Source organism: Miniopterus natalensis, chromosome 11, assembly GCF_054644295.1.
Source record: "Miniopterus natalensis isolate mMinNat1 chromosome 11, mMinNat1.hap1, whole genome shotgun sequence".
In the NCBI taxonomy this organism is placed as follows: Eukaryota; Metazoa; Chordata; class Mammalia; order Chiroptera; family Miniopteridae; genus Miniopterus; species Miniopterus natalensis.
Window position 1 is genome coordinate 61,703,014 of NC_142091.1, and position 27,084 is coordinate 61,730,097.

The 27,084-nt window shown below is 48.9% G+C and overlaps 1 protein-coding gene and 1 pseudogene across 1 annotated transcript in view; one reads left to right on the top strand and one right to left on the bottom strand.

Moving 5' to 3' along the window:
• Positions 1 to 27,084, top strand: part of LDLRAD3 (low density lipoprotein receptor class A domain containing 3) — a 126,411-nt gene that overhangs the window by 13,991 nt on the left and 85,336 nt on the right. Inside the window, exon 3 of the mRNA XM_087822277.1 lies at positions 18,622 to 18,747. Within this exon, the coding sequence (XP_087678403.1) occupies positions 18,622 to 18,747 (126 nt within the window). The remainder of the gene's footprint in view (positions 1 to 18,621; positions 18,748 to 27,084) is intronic.
• On the bottom strand, positions 20,524 to 20,985 carry LOC148092043 (large ribosomal subunit protein uL23 pseudogene; annotated as a pseudogene).

Sequence of the window (27,084 nt, forward strand, 5' to 3'; positions counted from 1 at the left end):
CAAGCCCTTTGCCATCACTGTGCCGCATGTCTTCAGGCCTTTTTCTGTTCAGCTCCTGGCTCAGCCTGCTCCTTGACACACAAGCAGATAATTCTCTGAGTGCCGGGCAGCAGGCCGGCAGCCGTGGGAAGCAGAGTGAGGCGCTGTCGGATGACAGGGAGCAGATGGTCTTGGTTTGGAACGTGGTGGGTCTCTGGCGCTGGCTGTCTGACATTCAAAACCAAACCACGGTTGTCCCCAGTTCTCTGGAATTGAGGACGCTGGCCAGGCCGATGCTTGGCAGGGGCGAGGGAGAAAGGTCACCTGCTGCCCACAGTCACTGTTTCCCAGGTGCAGCGGTGACACTGCCGGGTGCTTTCGTGCAAGGTCTGGTACTGTGCCCACTTCCATCCTTGACCCTGCCACCACTCAGGACCTCCTCTAAGATGGAAACAGAGGCCAGACACCTGCGCTTTTAAGGGGCTTTCATGCATATAGTCTCCTAAGGAAAGCGTCTGGATCCCAAGTGCTGTCTGCGCCAGAAACGAAATTCTTGGCCAGAGGTGCCTGGCCTTTGGATATCTCCACAGGTGACACCAACAAGTGTGCATCCTGCTAACAGTGGGTGTCTCTGGGAGTGGGACAGTGGATCCTTGCTCTTTCTAACTTATTTCTGCACAGGAGGCAGTGTGTTGAGTGCCTCCGTGCGCAACTGGCACCGCCTGCTTGGGTTTGTCCTGGTTCCTCTGCGTCCTGGGCAAGTTGGTTCATCTCTCTGTGCCCGTTTCCTCATCTGTGAAATGGGGAATAATCATACAGTATCTACCTCATAGATTTTAAATATACTTATACCTGTTAAGTATTTAGGACAATGCTTGACCCTTACTAAGCTCTTGAGAATTAGCTGTTACTAATAATAAGAATATCATCTTCACGTACATGCAACAGGTGGTCCTTAGGTGATTTTTTAAAAAGTGTAAAGAGAAAGGCTGCCTGGATCATAGAAGCTAATGTGTGGCGGGCCTGGAATGTCTGCCATAAGGACCAGTAGGGCTCTAGCTCTCATTTGGGGCCTGGTCTTTCATCTCTGCGGTGACGGGACAGCTCCTCTCAATGCTGCAAACTGTGCTTCTTGGAGCATCAAGGAGGGCAGCAGAGCCAAGGGGACTTGGACTCGGACCCCGTGAGAGCTGAGCAGCCACAGGTCTCCCTCTTTTCTGATACCTAGTGCGCTTTGCATATGATTTCATTGTGTGGAAAACAGACAAGAGTCCAGTCCCACTGGACCAGATCCCTAAGAAACCTTTTCCCCCCTTTAGTCTCTTCGTGACATCCGAGATTTCAGAGACTGTACCATGACTGTCCTTTTCCAGAACAAAGCTTACTTCCAGCTATCCTAGCACGGGAGGACTCAGAAATTTATTTCTTATAACGAGCCCAAATCCGCTCTCTGGAACTCTTTAATGGTAGCAGCGGGGTGCCTGAGATGCTAACGAGTTCTCTGTTTTTAGAAACCCTCAGGCTTATGATGACTTCAAGTCCGTTCCAGCTTTACTAATTGCCAGCTGTGTAGCTGGGCGAGTCTCTGCCTGTCGGAGGAACGAATGAGGGCACATGCAACGTGCTTCGGTGCAGTGACTAGTGGGCGGCGGTGACACTGCAGCTCTAAGCAGAGGTGACTGGAGATGTTGGAGGTCCTCCTCCTGTGACTCAGCAGAGCAGAAGTGTCCTTGGTTGTAGACAGTTTCTAGGTGAGGCCATTACGATCTCCCTTCAGTGCCCCGTTGACCTTGCCACTGAGCGGTGTGCCCTTAGGGGCCAGGCCTTGTACAGTTCCTGTAAGAGCTGCCTGGAAGCATAGTACGTGCACATCCAAGACGTCGTGGGTCCGTCTTTAAGACCATCACCCTAATGCTGGCCATCAGCCACACCACCGTCAAGGCCACAGGTGTGGTTTTTGTAGAGTCCACACTCTTCCCTTTGCTCTGCAGGGTGTACATCAGAAGGAAACGTCGTGCTCTGGTGCAAATGAAATCTTGGCGACTGTGGGCTATGAAAACAGTACATATGTGAAACACACTCTCCTGTGCTCTGATGTTCCAGTTCCGTGCCAGGTCCCCCCACACTCTGCATCTCACAAATATTTTGTTTTTCCTTCCAGACGGTGGGAGTACAAAGGCAGATTTGTTTCATTTGCTGATCCTGCCAGGATTTTTCTCCTGCTGATCAGCAGTCCTTAAAGTCTCATATTTAAGGCTGACCTTTAGGGAAATTACACAGGAGCAGCGTCAGACTTACCCTGGGTATGGCTGCAGAGCACATGGGGAAATCAAAACAAAAGAAAACATTTAGGAAACAGAACAGTGCCCCTGTGAGTGAGTTCTAGGGTAGGCAAGGACGCTGCAGCTGAGCAGGGTAGGGACAGACCCTTTTTTGTTCTTGACCCTGCATGGTACTTGGGGCATGTGATTTTACTTTCTGAGCTGCCTTTCCTTCTAAGAAACCTGCCCTCCGGCATCTGCCCAAAGATACTGGTATGTAAAGGATTACATCATCCTGTTCTTCGGCTCCCCTGTTGATGGAAGTACGAAACTGAAAAACACCAGCAGGGCTGCTGCTTAGAAAGAATGGAGATGGGTGGATGGATGGATGGATGGATCGATGGATGAATAGATCAGTGGATAGATGGATACTTGGATACATGGATCAATGGATGGGTCGATGGATAAAGACAGGGACCTTTCATTCTTTAACCACATTGCCTCCTAGAAGCCTCCCTGTCCTTTCTCCCCAGGCTAGGGAGATGCTCCTTGTCTCTTCTCCCATAGCCCTTCCCTTCCTTTGACTTGCAAATAAGCAGATACAGTAAAGGGTGGTAGGTAACCATCTTCCAGGTGACATTGAAAGCTTCAGCACAGCCAGGTAAGGCACCGCATACATCTTGTTCACTGCTGTCCTCACACCAAAGAGTGCCAGCTCCTGGCACATGGAAGGTGCTCAGTACACCTTTGTTGAATGAGCCAGTGAGAGGACAGTGACTAGTTAGAGGACTTGTGGGGGCACGTCTTTGCTTGCCTTCATGTGTCCCTCCCACTGCTGCTCTCAGAGCTGGTGTTTCTCTTAGCAGGGAGCCAGATGGGATTGCGAAGCAAAAATAGGATTCTTCCCACCTCGTGCTCTCTCTTTCTGACACACACACACACACATACATAGTCTCTCTTCCTCAGGACTCTTAAAGGGGTCACCTAACTGATTTGCTTTAACAGCTTGTCCTCATAACCTCCCTTTCTGCCTCCCAAGACCCCCATTCCTCCTTGTTAATGAATCTTTCCTCTGAGGATAGCTATTCCTGCAGGTTCTGTCCTTTCTCTTTGGGTTCCACAGGGTGTGACCTCTGGGAGAGCCCTGTCCCTCCCTTGCTAAGCCTTTGCGTGGACACCTGTTATCAGCTCAGTCGCTGTGTCCTGTGCGTGGAGTTAGAGACCAGAGGCAAGGCCTGATGAGGGGCTTTCACACTCAGGAACGGGGCACCTGGCAGTGTCAGCAGGCTCTCCATTTAATTACATGGCTGTAGGGACACTCACTGTTCTTAGCAAGGCCTGAGGGAGTGGCAGGCAGCACTTGCCGCCTTGCCCTGCTCAGCCGTTGCCCACACAGCCTTGGGGCCATGTGCAGGGGAGAGGTCAAAGCACTGTAAGGGACACTTGCCTGTGGTCTTCCTTTTCTGGGCCTTTGTTTTTTCATCTGTAAAGTGACTCTCATCTCCTAGCCCCCTTACAACTACAGATGTCTGTCATTTAAAACAGGATGACCTCTTCCTTGTGAAAATAAAGACTGGTTTTCTGGCACATGGGGATACGCACTTAGAGGTGGTTTAGGTTGCTTTAGGCTTATGCAGAATGGTGGGGACCCAACGTGAGCATGTAGCGTAGGGGCCCTGGGTCAGGCTTTGGAACTTTTAACTACATACCAGGCACTGTGCCTGGTGCTCTGTGTGGATGATCTCTTTCAGTACTCACAGCTGCCTCCGAAGTGGGTCCTGTTAGCATCCCCATTTCACAGATGGGGACTTGAGGCTTAGAGAAGGTAAGGCATTGGCTAAGCCACTTGCATGCCCAGCCAGGTTCCAAAAGCAAACTTTTAGCTCCAGTGAGCTGGTTGACTTCTCTGCTGTGCTGCCCCCTGCAGGGAAGTGGGTGCCGTGAGGATCTGTGCAGAGAGGTTTTCAGGGTTTAGGTGGACTTCAGCCACCCTTGCAGAGGGAGTGCATATGGAATGCCCTGCACAACGCCTTCCTGCCCTGCAAGGAAGGATTGCATTTTAAGTGTCTGCAGTCATTCCTGATTGTCTCCTCGGCCCTGGAGGGTGCAGCAGGGCATTGAAGCATGAGAACCCATATGGGTGTTCCTTTTAACTGTCTTTGGTAAAAACCAGTGGCAGGCAAATCTCAAAGCACTCTGCACTAAATACACCTGGCAGGTAGGTGTCCAGATACTTCTTCCCTCATGCTGAAGACCATCCCTCCATTCCAGTCCCAGACTTCTCAAACTTACATGTATTGGAAAGGCATGGGGATCTTGGTAAGATATGGATTCTGACTCGGGGGGTCTGGGCGAGGCTGATTGTCTGAGTTTCTAACAGACCCATAGGGGGTGTTGATGATGTTGTCTACACTTCGAGCAGGGAAGAGAGGGTCTAGAGGCCATGGGTTCCAGGCCGGCTCCATCGGATCATCAATCGGGATGATCCAGAGGCCTCAGTAAGCAGTTTCCTGGGAGATCCCGGTCAGCAGGTCTAGGATGTGACCCAGGATGCGGCAGGTGTTCCCTGGACACTATGAGAAACACTGCCCACCCCAGGGCTTCCTAAGCCTCTGTGATCATTAGAGTCCCTGATGGATTGTGCCACTTTGGGAAAAATTGGCTCACTGGTCTGCAGTCAGGCCAGGAACCCCGCGTCCTATTTCCCTAGGCGAGGCTGACCCGCACTCAGGTCTGGGAACTCAGTCTCTCTCCTGCCCCGAACTCTCCCTCCGACTAGAGTCCTTCCAGTCCTGCTCTCTTTCCCCTTTGTTGGGTCCAGTTTGTATCTTCCCAGCCCCTTCAGCCTGGTTCTGCATCCACCACAGTAATGAATTTGCCCAAGAACCCCTTCCTTGTGGGGTTCAGCAGGCATTGCCATCCGACCCAGTGACCTCCGAGCAGCATGGGACACCATCACTCACGCCCTGGGCTGCCCTCCTTTGCTCACTGGGCTTCCACCCCCGTCTCCTGGCTGCTCTTCCCCCGCGCAGGGAGCCCCTCTGGTTTGCTTCCCCGCATCATCCATCATCCTTCACCTGGAAATGAATTCCATGCTTTGCTTCTTATGCGTTCTCCCCTGGAGAGCAAGGCCCAAATATTTATTTTCTGCATGATCTTCCTAAACCACATATCAGATCGTGTTACTACTCTCTTGCTTAAAACCAGGAGGCAGAGGACTTGGAGCCAGCCGGTCTGGGCACAGATCTTGGCCCTGCCACTTGCCAGCCAGGAAATCTTGTCATTGAGCTTCCTGAGCTGCTGTTTGCTCATCTGGAGGAGGGGATGGAGCCCCTCCCCTAGGTAGAGTCCCCCTACCCCCCAGAGCTGGTATACTGTGAGCATCCAGTAGAAGTCTGCTTTGAGGGGTTTTTTAATTGTTAGTAATAAGGAATGCGAGTAATAGCAGCAGCCCGCAGTGGTCCTAGGTCACCCATGGAATGAGGTGAGACCCCCCCGAAGTGTGCCTCACAGAGCCCTCCTGGCCGGGTCACCTGTCTCATCCGCCCTTCCCTCCTGCCCCGTCTCACACCCCTGTGCCTTTGCACATGCTGTTTCCTTCAATGCTTCTGTCCTCCCAGCATAGCGTCTGCACCCCAGGGAGCCTCCCCCATGTCTTCTTTGTGCTTCTGCTCACTCTTGGGTTTTTCTGATGCACAGGTCCTACTGTACGGACCTGATTTTGCTTCTATGTCTGTGTCCCCATCTGACTCTGCTCTTTCAGTCTCGTTTGTGTCCCTGGCATCTGGTATGGCTGTCACTCACTGGGGACGGTGACACTCACTGCAGAATGTATGAATGTTTGAGTGACAGTGGAAACCAAAACCAGCCCACTGGCATAGAGGACGAACACTTTGAATGTTTAAGATTGTCTTACCTCGTCACGAATAAAAACTTAGGAATCATCTTGTGGCCTCTCTTACCGGGTGCCCCTCTCCCCAGCCCCATCCGTTAGCAAGTCCAGTCAGCACCACTGCTAAAGCAGTGGATCCCAGCCAGGGATGAGTTTGACATTTTCGGTTGTCACACCTTGGGGTGCTGCTGGCATCCAGTGGGTGGAGGCTGGGGATGCTGTGAAACATCCTGCAATTCACAGCACAGCCCTCCCACAAAGAATCCTCCAGCCCAAATGCCAGGAGTGCTGAGGTTCAGACACCCTGGTCTAGAGGGCTCTGAGTCCGTTCATAGCTGTCCATTGTCCCCAGACCCACACTGGCTCAGGGACTCTTGTCACTCCCTGGACTGGTCTTTCTGCCTATTTCTCCACGCCCTCATTCCATTCTCCACGAGGCAGCAGCTGATCTTTTAAAAAGATAAATAAAATAACTCTCCTGTGAAACTTTCCATCACACATGGCGTCAAACCCAAGCTCAGACTGAGGAAGCCCTCCTGACCTGGCTCCTGCCCCCTCCCCTGGCTTGCCGCTCTGGTTCCACCCTGCCTCCCATCTTTCTCATCTAGGCTCTTTCTAGTCTTCTTTAACTTCAAAATGATTGACATTTGGGGGCCAGATAATTCTCTGTTAGGTGGGTGTTCAGCAGCATCCCTGGTCTACCCACTAGGTGTAAGTAGTACTCACTCCCCTCTCCCCTAATATTGCCAAAAGTTTCCTGGGGAGCAAACCAGAAGAACTGGGGAGGAATTCGGTCAATTTAGTACCTTCTTGGAAAAGTACAACTGTATTATTTCTGATGTCACCACCCATCTGAGATTTCAGGGGTTCTTAGAAAGTTTTGTTTCTTTACTTAGTTACATTCAGAGTCATGCAACTCGTTGACACACTAATTTCAGAGCACTTTCATCACCCCCAAAAGAAACGTTCTGTTATTGATTCTAATTTCATTCCGTTGTGATTGGAGAACATATGTGGGATGATTTCATTCCTTTTGCATTGACCGAGGTTTGTTTTCTGGCCTCACGTTGGGAACACCTCGGAGAGCGATCCACGTGCACCTGAGAAGAATGTGTGTTCGCCTGTTGCTGGGTGGGGACTTCTGTGAGAGTGATGGTTCCTGGTCGGTGTGTTGTGTTCATGTCTCCTGTTTCCTTGTCGATCCTAGTTCTTCTGTCCATTACTGAAGGTGGGTATTGAAGTCTGCAGCTCTTACTGTGTAGTTGTCTGTTCCTCCTCTCCATTCTGTGAGTTCATGTGTCCTATATTTTGTGGTTCTGTCTTTAGATGCATAGAATTGTGTCTTCCTGATGGTTTGACCATTACTTTGTCTCTAGGAACTTTTTTGTGTCTCTTAAATTCTGTTTTGTCTGATTCTGTCTTGCATAATCGCTCCATCTCTCTTGGTTTTGGGTAAGGTGTTTTGTTTTGTTTTTAAGCTTCCAGGGTTATTCTAACGTGCAGTCAGGATTGCGTGTCACTGCTCTCAAACGATAAACTAGAAGCTGAGGATTGATGTCTTTAAAGTTAGCTCATAGCTACCAAGACATGGCCTGCATGGGATTACGTGATTCCTGTGACTGGTGCTGAAGGCACCATGGAGACTCTGGATGCCTCGCTGAAAACCTTTCCCGGAGCAAAATGTGTGGCGGGTTAAGTACTGTTTTCCGGAGACAGTTGTTTTCAGTTTACCTTCTGATGGACAGAGAACGTTCTCGCTCAGCCTGTCGGAGCAGCTGGCTGCTGCCACCTCCCTCTCTGTGCTGCTGACACTGCCCAACCCAGGACTGCGTCTCAGTGAGAGTCCCGTTGTCGCATGCTTGTCACCACGTGCCACCCTCCCGTCACAGACCCTCCTCTGCTGCTCTTTGCAGATGTTGTAATAACAAATAATCTGAGCTCCAGGCTTCTCTGTGTGTGTAGATTGCCTGGGAGGTGCAGGTAAGGGGGACGGTCAGAGACACTTCTAGAAAGCTGCTCAGAAATGAGCCCTCCTCTTCACAAGTCTGGAGAAAAAATATTCAAGGAAAGGAGGGTGTTTGAAGAAGAACCTCCAAGTTTGTCAGGGGCCCAGCGGGTGGGAGAGGGTGCATGCTCTGAAAAGGACACCCTTCTTTTGCAAAGGCCACGACCCTCCTTGCCCGGGAGATGAAAGCCATTTAGAGTGGACTCGGCTTCATTCGTTTCTGCTCTGACCTGAAAACCATCTTTGATTCTCTCCTCCCTCCTCCCTCCTCCCTCCTCCTTTTTTCCTTTTTCACTTTTTCCTCTCATTTCTTGGGAGCTGTCCCTCAGACACCCCCTCTCATGGAGTCGGTCGATGCCTTTATCGAGGTGCCCTTTGAAGGGGGAAACGGTTCTGTTTTATCCGTGTCTGTTCCCACATCTGTTCTTAATCCCAGGGCTCTGATCCACTGTCAGGAAGTTTTCCCTCCGAGGGATGAAAAGCCTCCCGAGGCTAAGCTATCTGACCCACATTTATTTATTATCTTTTTAGAGCTTTTTTCCTCTCAAGATTTGTCTGGAGAAGAATCAGTTTGGAATGCCTGGGTGTCCTTCTCTGGAATTTTCATTCCAGTGTATACACACACGAACACACCTCCATACACATATACGTGTGAGTTGTAAACAGCTAAAATAAATAACCTAAAAAGACCTTTAGGTCATAAGATAATTTCCTAATCCCAAACTTGCTAACTTGTTTTGCCTTTTTCCTGTCATTTTAAATAGTAAAATTAGTTTAAAGGGCAGTGACAGGCCCTCTGAAGTCCCTCACTGTTTATAGTGCCTTTTCCCCTAAAAGCCCAGAGACGGTTACAGACTTGGCTCTCTTCAGTTCCCTCGGGACTTTGGGGGAGTGAGGAGGATATTTCTTTGACTTACAAAGCCTCATAATATCATTGCCAGTCCATAAAAATTTCTTCATAAAAGAAACACACAAATCTGACACGTGTCTTTCCTTTATAAAGATGTCTGCTGGCTCCCAGGGTAAGTGTCCGAACCCCTGCCTGCCTCGCTCCCAGCCTTACCTCCTGCCACGCATTCTGCCTTCCAGATGGTGTTACACTGTTTTCTCTACATGCAGAATCCCATATTATTTTCCAACCACTGATGAGGTCTGTGCTATCTTTATGCCCCTTTTACAGATGGGAACACTGAGGCCAAGAGAGGTTAAGTGACTTGTCCAAGGTCTCAGCTATTATGTGGCGGAACCAGGATAGAAACCCAGATGCTTGCAAACCCTAAGCCCTTCTGACATCTTAGCCTCAAGGCTAGGCCTCCTATTCTAGTTATAGAAGAGGAAATGTTTAGAAAGAATTTGCTGTCTAAGAATCTTCTGGCAAAGCTGGTCCAACTAGATGTCTTCTGTGTTTATAATCCAGTTAGCTTGTGGTCTTTTGCTTTCTCCACTCCCAGTGTGTATCTCTGAAAGAGTCAGCATGGCATTTTAGGAAGAAATAGTATGTTGCGATATCTGAGCAATCAAACTTGGAGTCCACACCAGTAGTCACACAGAGTTGAATTACTGAAACAAGCAAAGGGCTTTTTTGGTCAAATAATAATGAATTTGTAAAGGCTTGAATTCCAGGTATGGATTTGGCTTGCTGGCTTTTTATCATTTCTTTGGGACCAAAATGGAAGACCTGTTTTTCCCCCCTTTTAGAAAATCTGAGCATACTGCTTTTTAAAAGTCTGTTACTATTTATAAGGCCTTTTTTTGTTTCTTGCTCCTAACATTAAGTCATTTTTGACTTTTAAAAGGACTCACAGTTTGACTTTTTACAAAATGAACCAGGGGACTGAATATACTAGCAATTTCAGATCCATTACTCCTGTGAAGTTTTTAGCCAGCAACGACCACATGTGGGCTATCTCTTTGGGGATTGTGTGCATGTTGCTTCAAATTATGTGAATTTTTCTTATTTGATTTTTTAAATAATTTATACTTTACTGTAGTAGTTATAATTCTCACATCTTCAGTGTGAGCTGAATTGCAACTAGCTCATAGCACATTTCTTCTGAGAAATAGGGTTTTTACTTTAATTTTTTTTTTTAATCCTTACTTGAGGATATTTTTCCCATTGCTTTTCAGAGAGAGTAAAAGGAAGGGAAACAGAGAGAGAGAGAGGGGAAGAGAGAGAGAGAAAGAGAAAGACCAGTGTGAGAGAGACACACTGATTGGTTGCCTCTCGCATGCACCTCGACTGGGGCTGGGTACAGAGCCTGCATCCGAGGTACGTGGCCTTGGCTGGAATGGAACCTGGGACTCTTCAGTCCGTGGTCCCACGCTCTAACCACGGAGCAAAACCAGCTAGGGTTTTACTTTAGTTTTAATTAAAGAAAAGATACTGGGTACTTTTACTGATAGGAGAAGCAAATTCATCCCACCCCCCTTTCAGTTCTCCCATTACCACATCGTTCCTGCCTCCGGCCTTTGCACATGCCGTTCCCCTTCTTAGAACAGCCTTCCCTCCACAATCCCACCAGAATTAACTGGCATCTGTGGCACAGCTGTCGCCTACGCTTCCTCATTCTTTGCAGGTGTGACAGAGTTTGTGAATTAATGTCAGCTGAGTGAAGTGAGTAGCTAAATGAGTAAGGCCTCTGTCTGTCTGAGCATCACGTCGGTTTCCACTGGAGGTACGTGTGGTGTGTGTGGCTTTGCTCCTGAGATTCATTTTCTGACCTCAGCTCCTCCCCAGTCTGAGATTGGCTGTCCTCCAGCGCCCCCGTCGGAGCACTCCCGGTACTGCATGCAGAGACGGGCTCACCGACATGCATCCTCCTGTCACTTAGGGAGTGCTGTTCAGTGGCCACACCACGGAGTGCCTGACAGATAGTAGGATGCTCGGGAATATTTTGTTATTAGCAAGATGGGGCAGTGCAAACATTTTTGGTCTCTGATCCTGTTTTGTGTTGTGCCCAGGTGAAATGTTAATCCTCAAATAGTGGACAGAACTGGTGAAGAACTTTAAAATAGTTCTAAAAGGGCCTTTTTGCTAGGACAGCAGCTGTTTGAATATGAGCCTACATTTTTTTTGGGTAAAGCAGAGTTATTTTGTATCTTGCTCATGAACATGGAAGGAGAGAGAACCTGTTGAAATGGGAAACATTATAAAGAGGCCCATGGTTTCCTGTGGGTGGGCACTTTCCTCGTGGTAGCCACACTATCTGGGATGTGTTAGACTTGACTCGAGGGGGTGGTGATCAGAGTATGCCCCATATTGGTCTTGCAGCCAGAATTCTTGGAGCGGCCGCTGGTCCATGCAGTGGAAACATCAGGAAAAGGACTGATGAGGCCATTTGCTCTCTGGACGGAGGACAGGTGGAAACTGAGTAGGGTGTTCACAAGTCAGTGTTCATTGGGTACCCTGGATGTTTCGTAGACACGCAGATTCCCCTGGGAGAGGCCCAGGAATTTACATTTTCACACACACCCCTGGAGGTTCTGCACACGACGATCACAGTCCCCTTCTTCACGGACCGCTGCTTTATGGGACAGGAAATTCTGGGGAAATGTTGGCCGATGGGACAATCCTTGGCGGGAGAGCCTCCCCTTTGTCAGAGTCGTAGACGGAGGGGAAGTGCTCCTGAGAAAGTCAGCTCAAGGAGCATCTCCTGGAAGGAGGGACACTGCGGTAGCCCGTGATTAGTGTAACCCAGGGAAATCAATTCCAGCAAGATTGATGCCTGCGCCCGGTGCAAATTTAAAAAGATAAAAAGAAGAGTCATGGTTTCCTTGACCAGATAGGAATGTGCCCCACTCTGCAAAGTAATGAAATACACAGGTGGTAAAATGGAGAGAGACAGAGACAGATGGAAAATAATGCTCACCTGCAGCAGTGGAGGGCCCGCTTTACCTAAACGCAGGGGGACCGCGGGGTGTCAGCCTGTGTGCGTCTAGGAAGATCGTTGCCAGCAGGGGAGGATCAGCCCCTCTCGGACAGTCCTGGGCTGGAGGCTTCCCCGTAGCCATCTGTGGCTAGAAGACAGTACTAGTTTTTCAGGGAGGAGGCAGTCCATAATCAAAAGCATGCTAAAATGTTAAATCTGTATATCCTTTGACCTAGTGGCTCTGCACCTGGGTGTACAGTGGGGAAAATAATATATGCATCTGGATGTGCATTGTTTATTGAAAACTCCCCAAATACCTACCAATAACGGGACTTGTATGTACATAGATGCAGTAAAATTACTTGTAGCTATCCAAAGTAATGAGGTGGACCTGTAGTTACCAACAGGGAAACAGGTCACAGTATATTAAGTGACAAAAGCAGGGTTTGGAATGGCATATTTCATGGGTGCATTTAATCAGGTGTACTCTGACTTCTGTTTATCGATTTGGTCAGTAGTTATTGAGTAACTCATGTGCCAGGCACTGTTCTGGGTTCGGGAGGTAGAGCAGTGAATAAGATGTGGTCCTTGGCTGGTGAAGGGCTTGGAACCAGCAGCATCCACATCGCCTGGTTGCATGTTAGGGATGCAGGATACCAGGCTCCGCTCCAGACCCGCTGCATCTTAATGAGGTCCTAGTGGTCTCGATCCGCACACTGTAGTTTGCGAGGCTGTGCTTCAGGAGCATGTTAACCAAAGTGGCCACAGTGGATTTCCCCGGGTGGCGGGAATTTGGGGTAATTTTTACATTTGCAGCTGTATGTTTCTCTGTCGTTGGAATTTTTCACAGTGAGCAATGTCTTGAGTTGACAAAGCAAGGATGGTAATTACGCACAAGAGCTTAAGGCTCCTGCTTCTGGCTCCTTGGGCTGTCTCAGGCGCATGCTGGCAGCATCCTGGTACAGGAGGTGGAGGTGGCAGCTGCTGCTCATTCGGCCAACCACAGAGGTCCGGAAGAGAGGCCCTGCGTGTGGATTTGTGGCCAGAGCTGTTGTCACCGCCCGAGAGAGGCTGCAGGTCTGATGAGCTGAGTTCACGGCTGTTCTGGCTGAGCAGAGAGGCTCTGGTGTTGCAGCCCCTGCCCAGCATTTTTGTGTGATTGCCACGTGGGGAGAGCGTGGGCAGCAGCCGTAGGTAGCCCGCCTGCACTGCAGCATCGTCATCTTCCAGGACTGGTGGGCAGCGCTGAGCAGATCTGGAGCCAAAGGCATGAGGCCTGGTGAGGAGCGTTTCTGACCGAGGCTCAGAAAGTCTGGCCGTGTGGAAAAGGGCCTTTCTCTCTCATGACTCCTTTTCTTGGGGCGCCTCCTGAGTCTGATCCCCGATGTGGGCCTTGGCAGGGTGCGGCCCTACAGCTCCCTGCCTGAAGCATGGTGTAGACTCAGGGTGTGAGGGCTGGACTCTAGGGCAGTCTGACCCTGAATGGCTATGCGATGTTGGGTAAGTCCCCAGTTGCCTCCTTGGGCCTCAGCTTTTCTCATCTGTTAAATGTGAGAATTCGTTTTTGAATGAGCCTGTGGATTACCTGCTATGCTCCAGATGTTAGCATGTAAAGGTCAGGCCTCTGTTCTGAGGGCACCACAACTGGACTATGCTGGGGTGTCTCTTGGTTCTGGCATGACCCCCAAACACTGGTGCAAGGGCCATGTCCTTCCTGCATTGTGGATGTTAAACAGCTTCTCCTTTCAGATGATGGTGAATAGTGGTTATTGCACATTTGATAGTTTATGTCCTTGCTGGTAAAATAAAAAGTTGGCAACCGTGTTAGTCCTTTGTCCACTCCTGTCTAGTTAAAAAAAAAATTATTTTTATTTTACTCATCTGTGAAATTCAGAACTGTACCAACCAGGCTCTGAGGAGGGGGAAGACTCAGATCAGGATATGAACCAGCCCTAGGAGAACCTTGAGCCCTGTCTTGCTGGTGAAAGCTGCCACTTTGAAAAGTTCTTTGAGCAACTCCTTGCAGACTGATGAATTTAAATACGCATTCCGTGGAATGGAGCCACCCCCTCTGCTTTTGTCAGTGCGATTTTAGACACAGAGTCCTTCTTCCACCTTCTGCCAGGGTGGCTGAGGTTCATGCTGAAATCTTCCCTTCATGGAAGTGGGGGCCAGACTTTGTGAGGACCCCCTTGAGCCCCACAGCAGGTCATGCAGGCAGAGAGCAGCCGACAGCTGCTGTCAGCGACTGGCTTCTCTCTGAGCTTCTGCCAGGCGCTCAGCTGGCCGCCTGTGATCTGCCACAGAGGTCGCCTTAGCAGGCGTCTGGTGGCACAGATGTAAATCATAACAGGACTGGCTCCCTCTGACAGAGACAGCATCTGAGCATCCCTGACAAGGCAGGAAGTCTCATGACTAATTCCCGAAGAGGGTGCAGGCCAGGGCCAGAGAGCTGGTTAATTGCATGGTAGCTAATTCATTTATAATCGTTCATATTCTCTCTTTTCTCCCTCTTTATCTTATAGAGCCTAGTCCTTTGGAGCTGGACTGGGCCTTAGAAAATGTAAAGAGGCAGTAGAACAGATGAGGCAAGAGCAAGGTTTGAGCTTCAACTGTATTTATCAGCAGTGTCAAGCTACTTCTCTTCTGGACCTCAGTTTTCTTATCTGTAAAACGGGTTTTGTGAGGAGTCAACGAGGTGGATATCTGTAAAACATGGAGCACAATGCTTAACCCCTACTAAGCATTCAGTAAATGCTGTTATTTCCCACTCCCACTCTCTCCTTTCACATGTTCATTTGTATGTTCAGCAAGTATTTATTAGACATCCAACGCAGGCACTGTATCGTGCAGCTCCCTCGAAAGTGGCGAATGAAAGTATTCAAGTGAGTGTATGTTCATCACCAAACAGCCCAACACAAAGCCGGTGACATCTCTGCTGTGAAGAAAGAGAAAGAAAAGCAGAGTAAGGGCTAGAGTGACTGTGGGTGGGGGGCAGGAGACAGTACAGTGGTGACAGGGACCTAAATAAATGGAGGAGTGAGCCATGCTGACCTCTGGGAGAGAGGCATTCAGGCAGAGGGAAGGGCAGGTGCAAAGGTCCTGAGGTGGAGCTATGCCTAATGGGCTCGAGGAGGAGCCAGGAGGCCACCATAGCCAGAGCTTAGGGAGTGGGAAGGCATGAAATTGGAGCAGTCTCCCGGAGCTGGAGGGTGCTGTGATGGGGGTTTTAGGCTTATTTTAAGGTAATGGGAGAGCAGTGATGTCCTGAATGGAGGAATGATGTAGTGAGGTTTGCAAGGAAACGCTCTCAGCTTAAATGGCAGAAGCCTATAGACAGCCTTTCTTCCCTGATTCCTGCAGGGTCACCCGAGCAAGGCTGGCTGACCCTCTAAGTTGAGCGTCCATCGCTGGATCTTGCCTGTAGCAGTTATTACTGTGGGGTTTGCTTAAGGACGACGTTCTATTCCCACATCCTTTCTACGTTTACTAGTTGGAATTCTGTAGGCAAGAACTTTCCCTTTTCCCTCACTTTCTATTCATCAATTTATGGTATCAGTATGTACTCAGATATTTATTTTGTTCTCTGGGTTACAAGCCAATACTATTGTTTATTTTCTTGCTTAAGCTGTTCTAGTTTTGGCCACAGGGAGCTCCTCCAGGCTGGCTCCCTTTGGCGTGCCTCCAGCATATCTTGAATACTTCTTTATTTTCTGGCAACACAAAACACTCTGGGTTCATCTTGTATTTTCCCTGGAATCAACCACTTCTCCAAGGAGCCCTGGTTCCCTTTCTTGGATAATGGTATTTAGAAACCAAGATCTGAGTGTTGGGTGTGCTTATTGCTGTAGGGGCTCGTTGATTGTTTTCAGTCTCTCTTAGCAGATGGAGCTAGGAAATACGTGTATGTGCACTAGCCCACACACACACAGGTCAACCTTCCTTCCTGTCTCTGTCTACCTACCTGTCTGCCTGTCTTTCTATCATCTATCTACCCAAACCTTGCGTTCACACCGATGCCTTCAAATCCAGTCCTAAGCCTCAGGACTCGTTTCAGCCTTCCCACTTTCGTCATTGTAACGTCTGCCTCTGGGGGGAATTTGTTCCACCTGGTGCACACAGAAGCCCGTTTCAGAATTGCTGGCCCGTACCCTGTGACAAGCAGATCAACCAGAATACTATATTCGTGCGCAATCCCTTTTCTCTTTAGCCTTAGGGGATCTAGTCAGAGTAGTGTGATGTTGCTACTCACCTGTAATGCAGTTAGGTTTATTTGTTGCTATTTGTATAGCGCTCACACACACACGCTCATGGTTGATTTTAATTGTTGACTTTTTGAGTTATGTCCCAAGAGTCGGAGTTATACAGATAGACTCAGAAATGTGCAGCCTTCTCACCCACCCCCCCCCCTGGTTCCAGGCCCCTTCCCATCCTTCCCATCCCCTTCCCACCCACCCCCTGTAGGTAATCAACATTCTTGGTCTCTGGTTTGTCCTTCCTGGGTTTCTTTTTCACAGATGAAACAATACATGTATATATTTTCTTATGTCTCCTTCTCTTGCTATGTGGAGGGTTAAAGTACTGTAGATACTCTTTCTGGCTTTGCTTTTTCCACTTAATAATATATCCAGGAGATCAGTTCATATCAATTCATAGAGATCCTGGATCACTTCAGATCAGTTCATAGGGAGTATTCATAAAGAGCTTTTTTAACTCTGTTAATCAGAAAAAGGTAATTCAACAGCCCAGGGATCACTTTTAGAATTCTGTAAGCCTAGTGGTGATGATGATAAATAGCAGAAGCCTTATCATTAATTGAGTATCTATTGTACGCCATGCTCTGTGCTAAGCATTTTATGTAGATTATTGCATTGACTTCTTCCTGGAGCCCTGAGAGGTAGCCGTTAGCTCCAATTTACTGATGAGGAAACGGAGGCTCAGTAATGTTTAGAAAGGTGCCCGAGGTCATTAAAAATGGAGCCACAATGTGGACTCTCTCCCAGGCTTGTGCTCTGTGAGGGGCACACCAGCACCGCTACAGAAGTTCCAGGTTGAAACGAAACCATGTGGTCTTTTAAAACCCAGGCCTTCAAACCCTCTTGATTGTGGATCAGCTGCTGTTAACAGTGGCATGTGGCTGATGGCAGGGACAGGAAGGTAATTTATTGTCTGTTTGTTCCAAAGAAACGGCCCTTCTGTTTTGAGGATCATGAGTCCTGCCTCTAAGACAGGCGATGAGAGGGATGCTCGGTGGGATCTGCTACCTGGGATGCGGTAATAGGTCCGATCTTACACCTCGTTAATCGCCGGCCAGAGCGGCCAGCGCCATTCACGAGAAAGTACGTTACAGCACAGGGCTGTTGGTGAGTGGGACACTCAGTCAAGCCCGAGTTACAGCAGCTTCTTTTAAAAGTGCGGCAGAAGCGGAAGAAGAATTTCTTTGAGCAGGAGTCTGGCTTCTGTTTTGAGAAGTGACAGCCTTTGGCAGGGAGACAACACACACGATGGACTGGCTGAGAGTGGCTCCTAGAGTCAGAGCGCCGGGGGCCTCACCCAGCGTTGGATTTTCTAGCTGTGTGACCTTGGCCAGATCACGTCACCTCTCAAAGCCCACCTGTGAAATGGGGTTAAGAACTGTACCCACCTTTGTCAGGGGTCCCCAGGACTGTCCCGAGGTTCGGTGATATGCTGGGAGGATTCATGGAACTCAGGCTATGATTTATTATAGCGAAAGGCTCCAAAGCAAAACCAGCAAAGGGGAGAGGTGAATGGAGTGAGGTCCAGGGGAAACCAGGTTCAGACTTCACAGGCCTCTCCCAGCGGTGTCATGCAGGGCGCGCTTAATCCCCCAGCAACAAATTGTGACAACGCGTGTAATGTTTTCTCCTGGGGACGCTGCTTAGAGACTCAGTGCCGGGTTTATACTGGCAGCTGGTCACACAGACACTCTCTCCCTAGCATGTACCAAAACCCTAACTCTCAGAAAAAAAGCAAGTGTTCCCCCCAGACTGCACTGTTTGCATAAACTGTCTCCGTGAGTCGTTATTATAGGACAGTGGTGCGAACCCTCCCGAAACCCAGGGTCCCAGAAGCTAGCCAGGCAGGGGCTGCGCTTGCCAGCCAGCCTTTCCAAGGGTGGCAGCCTCGAGCCCGTGGTGCCGACCCTGTCTGCTCACCGCCCGCTGGGTGGCCGCTGGCTGGATTAAGACGATCCGTGTGAGGCACTGGCCGCTCCGTCTAGTGTAGGGGGCACTCAGCGAAAGCAGGCGATTCCTGTGACAGTCAGGGAATGAATTTTGAACGGCTCATCAGCACCTTGAGAACAAGTTCCATCCATCATCCATCCGCTCGCCCGTTCCTTGCCGTTCGGCACGTTTCGAGGGAGCCCCGCTGCCGCAGGCGCTGGGCCGCCTCCTCGGGACTCCTGGAGGGTGGAGCATGTGGGCTTCCAGTCCTGCTGGGCATCGGAGGTGGGTGGTGGTGGTAAGAAACTTCTGGAGATTTCCAGGTAATGTAAGGAGGCCCATTGCGTGCCCAGAGTTGGCAGGATGGGCACGCCAGGGTCGGGAAACAGCCTCCTGATGGCTGCTGTTTGTCTTGTTTTTCCCCCCACAGCCAAGGCTAAATCGAAATGCGGCCCCACGTTCTTCCCCTGTGCCAGCGGCATCCACTGCATCATCGGCCGCTTCCGGTGTAACGGGTTCGAGGACTGTCCTGACGGCAGCGACGAGGAGAACTGCAGTAAGTGACCCCTGGTTCATGCCAGCCGCCCGCTGCCTCCATGCCGGTCACTGTCGTCGTCTTCTGCCCAGAGGCTCAGGCATTTTCTGCCGGGACCCAGACTGTTCTGTGAATGTTGTGTGAATGCTCAGCTACCATTTACCCAGACTCTCCTAAGTGCACTGGGGTATACTTTGTTTTCAGTTCTGACAATAGTTGTACGAATGCAGGTATTTGATCCCTGTGAACAAGTAAGGAATCTGAGGTGGAGCGAGGTAAATGAGCTCATCCAGCGTCACACAGCTCACAGGTGGCAGAGCCGCTTCTAGGGTCATTCACACACTCCTCCGATGGACTCTTCACTCCACACCCCAGGTCTACATGCCTGTTTTCCATCTTACTTTGAATTCTTTTTAAAAAAAAATCTGTTCCTATGTTAATTGTATACATACTATAAGAATATATTTTTGAAAAACATTCAAACAGTGTAGAAAGCTAAAGTTTTTGATTTGAGACCACCCTGATTCCTTTTGCCTGCTGTATAATATTCCGTGGCATAGCCATAGACACACCCTGTTCTCCTCTCTACCCCGCCTTGCCTCTTAGCACTCCTTGCCCTGGATACATGCAGCCCCTTCCTTGCCAGCCTCTCTGTGTCCAAAATCACTCCACACACTGCAGCTTCGGTGACCTTCAGCATCTCTTCCCCGCCTTTCATACTGTCTCATCTCTCCCAGCAAGTTGTTTTCTACCTGCTGCTGGTCACGCTGGTCTCAGCTCACTGTTTCGTCTTTGCTTTCCCTGTAACTGTTTAAGCTTTCGGAGCCTTTATAACTGTAGTTGGCTCTGGATAAATTGCACCATTTATTTTCTGTGTCCATGTATTTTAGTAACATTTTCTTCTCCTGATTATTAAAAGAACTTACAAAATATAGAAAAGTATAAAGAGGGAAACAAAACTGCCCAGAATGAAACACTGTTAATATTTGGGCTATTTTGTGCCAGTCCTTTCTCCCTCTCTCCCCCTCTCCCTCCATCTCTCTCTTTCTCTCTCTCTTTTCTCTCATGTGTTAATTGAGATGTCCTCTCCCCAAAACATAAGTTTTAGCGACTTCAGCGACTGTTTTGATAAATTGATTTTCCCCATCCTGTCGGTTCTATTTTAAGTCCCCGAAGAGGAGGGTGGCTGTCTCCTGTGTTATTTATGTCTTTCCAGGGAACAGTCATGGCTGTGCCCTCCCAGCAGGGACACGGGGGCTTCATAACTCTCCCACATGCCTTTTCCTGTTGCCTTATTTCATCTTCCGGGCCTCAAGTGACAGAAATACAGCACAGACACTCAATTATGAAATGCTTAGTACAGTGGCCGAAACCCACCTTCCCAGGGAGGCTGCATATCACTAACAAGGTCGGCTGGCTGCGCAGAGTGGGTCTGGAGCTGGAGTGTCTGGCCTCGGCTTGTCTTTCCCCTAATTAAGCATGAGATGGGTGTGCTACATGATCTCTTTGCACAGGGATTTCCTTGTCTTCAGAAGCAGTGCTGAGAGCCTGCTTCCTGGGGCCGTTGTGAGAATTAGATGAGATAATATCTGAAAAGTGCTTAGTGTAGTGGCTGGCATGGAGTAATTGGTTATAGAAACATATAATGACTTAAAACAAAACTGGGATAAGTGGTTAAGGGGAAGACCATAATTACTAGGATTTTGCCTTTGGCTTCCAATGTCCGAGGACATTCTTTTTTTTTTTTTTTAACACTGAAAAAAATTTTATATTTAGAATGGGCCAGCTGGACTCAGTTTAGATGATGCCAATTTTGTGGGCAACATCCAAAGCATCCTAGTGGGGAGCCAGTGGGACACATGCCTCTTCTCTCCATCGGGCCTGATCGGGGTGTTGACCTTGGCGACGTCAGCGTCACAGAGCTTCTTCACAGCCTGTTGGATCCGGTGCTCGTTGCCCTTGACACCCACAGTGAACACAGGTGGGCCGTTGTCTTCTCTCTCCTTGGCTGACTTGTAGTCAGGGGGACTCGATGATGGCATGGTGGTCAAGCTTGCTTCTCCCGGGGGCGCTCTCCCGAGAATCCTCAGGCTGCCTACGGAGCCGCAGTGTCTGGGGCTGTTAGAAGGTGGGTGACGTGTGGATCGTGTTGTTTTTTTCGTGGCTGTGGACACCTTTTAGCACTGCTTTCTTTGCCTTCAAAGCCTTTGCTTTGGGAGAAGCAGGGGCTCCCTTCTTTAATTTCAGCTCCATCTTCATGTAAAAGTCATGATTCTTTTATATTTCATTTAATGTGTATTAGCTTGATCTCTGCTTCCTGCTGTCCATGAGGATCTTACAATTTAAGGGGAGAATTGTATATATATGACATGTATACTCATACATAGATACTAAAGAGTACTACAATGGCATTAAAAAGCAGGTGTGACACACCGTCGTATGTACATTCTGAGTGATTGTCATGCTACATGCTCCTGCCATGGTTAAAGACCCTGTGTAATGTCATTGTTTGGATATTGGTCGTTAATTGTCTAAGTGAGTAAATTATACCCATTCCAAATTAAGCCAGCATTTTCCTTTGGCATACCTACCGTTTTAAAACAGTGGCGCTCGTTCGCTACTTTGAGAACTGGTAAGTAAAGGGACAGAATCAAGCATTTACCCTCCCTTTCTGGTATGAATTTTATCAGCTGTAATGGAAGAATTAGGGTGTCTCTATTTTATAACCGCTAATTAAGAAGGGGTCATCAATGGCTGCTAAAACCATTAGGTGAAACATTGATGAGGAGCTTTATAGCCGATGGGACAGGCTGGAACCCACCGAAAGCAGCAGTCAGTCTTCCCCTCAGACGGCTTCGAATCAGTGTGGCACCACTGTGGGTGGAATGTAGAAGCCCGTCGCCCTGCAGGTCACTCCCTCTCAGCGATTTTCAGCCCTTGTCACCCCATGGCACACATAAATTACATTCTGTAGCACACCCAAAACTATCCTTTTTGCCAATCTGAACAAAAAACAAAAAAAGTATAATTTTGATTCACTCACACCGGACTATTGCTGTGCTGGCTGTTGTCTTTTTTTTTTTTTATCTGACAGTCTAAGGGAAAGAGGTCGGTGACCCAGGCTCAGTAGTCAGGTGGCGCATGTTTCAAAGATCCTTGCAGCACCCGGGTTAAAAATCGCTGCTTTGTTTATAGTTGTCTTAGTGCATCTACATACATTCAAAACTCCAAAAGATGGTGTTTTCATGTTTGCTTTAAATTTTCAAATATGTTTTAAAGAACTCTGGAGGGCAAGGATGCTGAGGAGACCGTCGGCTGGGTGGATCCTGTTTGGGTCGCGCTCCCTTCGTTCCCGCTGTTGCGTCTCCTGGAGCGTTTCCCTCCGTCTGGAGCGCGTCCCGTGGCAATCCCTGTAAAGCGGGCCTGCCGGCCACGCTCTCCCAGGCCCCCTGACCTGAGAGTGCCTTCACTTCGCCGTCCTTCCGGAAGGGTATTTTTACTGCATATAGAACTCTGGGTTGACAGTTTGTTTCTCTAAGCACTTTAAAAATGTCACGCCACTTCCTCCGGCTTCTCCGGTTTCCGGTGAGAAATTCGCAGTCATTCAAGTTGTTTCTCCGTAGAGAATACATCATTTTTCTCCAGCTGCTTTGAAGATTTTTTTTTTTCTTTAGTTTCAGCAGTTAGATTATAGTGTGTCTGGGTCTGTGGATTTCTTTGAGTGGAGGGTTCTATTTGGATCTCTAGGTTTTTGCCTTTTGCCATACTTAGTACACTTTTAGCTATTTTTTTTTTCAATTTTTTTTTTTTTTTTAGTACCACACTCTTCCTTCTTTCCTTGTGGGATTCTGACAACTGCTTTAGATCTTTTCTTTTCTTGTCCCATGGGTCCCTGAGGCTCTGCTCATTTTCAGATCAGTCCTTTTATCTTTTTATTGTTTGGATTGGATCATTTCTATCTTTTGTCAGGTTTACTTTTTCCTTCGTCTGCTTTCAAGTCCATATAGTGTGGTTCTTTATTATTTTGGTTACTGTAATTCTGAAGTTTCCTTTTGGTGCTTCTTTCTATCTTCTGCTTTTTGCCGAGACGTTTTATTGTTCGCTCTTTTCAAGAGTGCTTGTGATTGCTTGTTAGAGTATTTGTAAAATAGCTGCTTTAAAGTCTTCATCATATAATTTCAACATCTGTCTTATCTTGGTGTTGATGTCTGTTGAATATCTTTGGCCATAAGAATTGAGATTTTCCTGATTTTTCATATGGCAAGTAATTTTGGATTCTATTCTCAATATTTTGATGATTATGCGTAACACTCTGGGTTTTGTTTAAATCCTATGGACGCCCAGCCGGCGTGGCTCAGGGGTTGAGCATCGACCTAGGATCCAGGAGATCGCGGTTTGATTCCTGGTCGGGGCACATGCCCGGGTTGTGGGCTCGATCCCCAGTGCAGGGCGTGCGGGAGGCAGCCGATGAGTGACACTCTCATCATTGATGTTTCTCTCTCTCTTCCCCCCTCCCTTTCTCTCTCTGAAATCAATAAAAATATATATATTTTTAAATCCTTAGGAGAATGCTTGCATTTTTGTTTTAGGCAGCCCATGACCCTGTTGGGCCACAAGTTCCTGCCAGCCCCCTGTGAGGCTGCGGTTATAGTAGTTTCCTAGCTGTTTTTACAGTGCTCTTTGGGTCTGTCCTGCATGTGCCCGCAGGGTCAGTCTGGGACCTGGGCAGGGGTATGTGAGTTCGGTTCTCAACATCTTCGGTGAGCTAACCGGGACCGGGTCTGTGCATGTGCAGCTTGGCCCTCAGCCTAGGAGTTCATAACTGACTATGGAGCTGCTTTCCCAAGTGCGTCCCTCTCCACGATCTCTCAGTCTCTCTGACACTTTCCTGGGAACCTGAGAGGGGGGATAAACTGCCTGTTCCATGACTGTTTGGATTTTGGTCTTCTCCCCAAATTGGCCTGCTCCAGTTTTCTTTTCAGAATCTGAAAATAGCTGCTACATGTGTTCGTTTAGGTTTTTGTTTTGTTTTGTTTTGTTGTTTTGTTCATCCTCACATGAGGATATTTTTTCCATTGATTTCTTTAAAAAGAGTGGGAAGGGGGGGTCAAGAGGGAGGGAGGGAGAAGGAGAGAGAGAGAGAGAGAGAGAAACATTGATGTGCCAGAGGGACATTGGCTGCCTCCCACAGGTGCCCAGACCAAGGCTGAGGATCAGACCTGCAACCCAGGTATGTGCCCTTGACCGGGTTCGATAACCCTTGACCCTTCGGTACGCAGGCTGACGCTCTAACCACTGAACCACACGGTCAGGGCAAATCCAGGTGGGTGTTTTTTTTAGCTGCATTCAGTGGGAGAGCCAGTGTGGGGAGTGTTTACTGCCTCTGACCTGGAATTGGAACCTCCTACAAGTCAGTCTTAGCATCACAAGAACAGAGACAGTCAGATGTTATTTGCCTTCTGATATGATCCAGCAGGACCCTACATCATCACCATGAGGTATTTTTGCCAAAAACTTCCAGCCTGAATCTGACTGAGCCTCTAAATGTTGGTCAGTTTGGATTGCTATAACAGAATATCATTGATTGAGTTGCTTAGACAGCAGAAACTACTATTTCTCTCAGTTCTGGACGTCCAAGATGCAGGGCACCAGCATGGTCAGGTTCTCAGTCTGGGCCCTCTTCCAGTTTATGACGTCATGTGGCGGTCCTTGGGGCGTGCACACACACACAGTAATTTTTTGGCTCCCCCTCATCTTATAAGGGCACTAATCCCACCAAAAGGGCACCATCCTCATGACCTCATCTAACCCTAATCACCTCCCAAAGTCCCCACCTCCTAACACCATCCCATTAGAGATTAGGGTTTTGGGGGACATAACATGCAGTCTGTGACGTTAACCATTAGTTAATAAACAGGAAATTCAGGGGCAGAGGAACATGTAAGTGACCCACAGGTAGACAGACTGCCTGATCCAGACTGTGGGAAATTCTTCAGGACCCAGTGTCATCCATTAATAAATTCTAAGAAAAAACAGAGGAAGAGGGAACCTGTGGACTGAAGGGGGGAGAGCAGGGAGGACATCAGTTTCAGGCTTACACAGTTTGAGCGCGGAGTTTTCAGGCAGACGTGTCCACGGAGCGTCAGAAGATGTTGATTGCTAGAGGACCAGTTTGGAGTGCCATCCACAGGTGGTGGCAGAAGCAGGGACAGTGGATAAAAGGCAGGCTTGGGTGTTAGACAGGAGGTCGCCATGCCCAGGAAGCCTTTATAGGGAGGAGGAGACCATCCTGCCACTGGCACCAAGCTGGGTTGGAGGGGGTTCTGAAAATTCAAATTTTCTGAGCCTTAGAGGCTGAGGAATCTTTACCTTCTGCCCCTTTGCCCAGAGTGGTGGCCCCTTCCCCTGAGGCTGTCACAGACAGGTTCTAGCCCCAGAATGTGGCTGCACATGGCACCCTCTGTCTTGGTGGGCAGAGGGCCGCATTGTTGTCTGAAAGGAGGGCAGGACTTGCAGCTGGGTACAGATAGGCCGCCTCGTCTGTTTGAAGGGCTGGGCTTTGAGCGTTTTCCAGGCCACATAGGAAGCAGCTTATTAATGGGATGGACTATTTGCAGAGAGGCTTGGGGCCAGGCCCCCTCTGCCCCGGACCAGAGCAGGTCTCAGGGCGGCTCTGTTTCCCCCAGTTGCCTGGTTTCCAGGGAGATGGAGCCTGGAAGACCCGAGCCCCATGAGGCTGGGATGCTGGTCCAGGAACTGAGCAGTAACCACCGTGGGGTGGGGAGCAGATGGGACACGTCAGGGCTGGTGACAAGGGCTTCCTCATGGATGCATTTTGTCAAGAACCCTTTGTGAGGTGGAAGAGGGGCCAACTTCACAGACTTTAAGTGGGTTAAGGCCACCTTCCCTGGGTCCTACTGGAGACAGATTGCTTCATTTCCTGCCTTGGATCTGGTCAGTTGCTTCTGGGTGACCGCAGTGGGCCCTTGGTCCTTTCCTTCAGATGTGGTTGAAGTAGACGCTGCCAATTTTACCACTGAACCCAACCCTAACTCAGCTCCCCCTCCCTCTGCGGGGGAGACGAGTCTCTCTGCTGAGTACGTGGGCTGTGGGCTGGGAAGCCCTCCCCAGATCCCTGTGTTTGTTGTAATAACCGAGGAGCTTTAAGTCAGCTGTTGTGTGTTTGAAGTTCACTCTGCAGTTTTTCTCATCTCTGTTGAAATAAATGCTGTAAAACACATTGTTCCTCTTCCTAGTTAGCTGAGTAAAACAATACATTTTTCAATGACTGGTAAAATTTAGTAAAGACACAGAAAACATAGATCTGGAGCATAGAAATATGGAGACATAACATCCTGAAGCTTGAAGTGCTTCCTCTCCAGTATGTGGCAGTCTGTTGAGCAGTTACTATTTCAGGGTCCTGGGTGAGGTTCCATGGACCACAGGGACCCCTGGCCTTGACCCCTGCCCATCCAGAGCATAGAGCCTGCAGTGTTGGTCCACCACAGTCCCACCATGTGCATGGTCCTGAAACTTGGCGAAGCCTGGCCAGTAGCTGCCAAGGCCCTGGAAGCAGTGTGGTGAAATCTGAGCTATCTCTCCGGGCTTTGGGGAGATGCACCCCTCCAGTGAGTTTAGTGAGTCTGCCTAGTAGCCAAGCATGGTGACTTTGGGGACCACTGTTAACAGGGATTTCTCTGAGGGGTGTTGCGTCTTGACTTACGCAGTGTTTTGTTGGTGAGGGTGTGGGGCCGTTCTTGGGCACATTCATTTTTAGACTGAGCTGTAATACAGGGTTGCCTTTGGCTCCTTTTAGAATGTTCTGGTCTCTTTTGGAACTGTCTCAGGCTGCTCTGCTTGCGGAATTCTTAAGGTTGTTTTTTTATAGCTTTTCTTGTTTTTTCCCCATAGTTGTCAGCTTTTATTTCTTGCTGGCAGTTTGTCTGCAGGGTGGCAAGCCATCCCCTGGCCCTTCTAATTTGCTGTGTCCTTGGGAGCCGGAACACCAGCCTCGATGGAATTTACATAAACAGAGAATCTCAATAGACCCTGAAGGAGGGGAGGCTTCAGGGCCCTTCCCAGCAGAGCTCCTGGCACTCGAAGGGCATGAACAGTGTGTGTTTTGATGGTTCCGAGGCCTATTTTTCGGGCCTGCTGCTGGGGTGGGGGGCGTTCCTCCAGCATCCACTGCCTGTTTCTCTGCCCTGCACTGGGGCCGGGGGAGAGGGGGCACAGCGTTTTATGAGGGGCCATTGACAAGGAAGAATCCCAGGCATAGCTGTGTCTCCTGAGCAACTGGATGTGAGTGTGCGAGATCCTGAAACAGGTGTTTGTGAGCCAGAGAGAATTTTGTGGAAA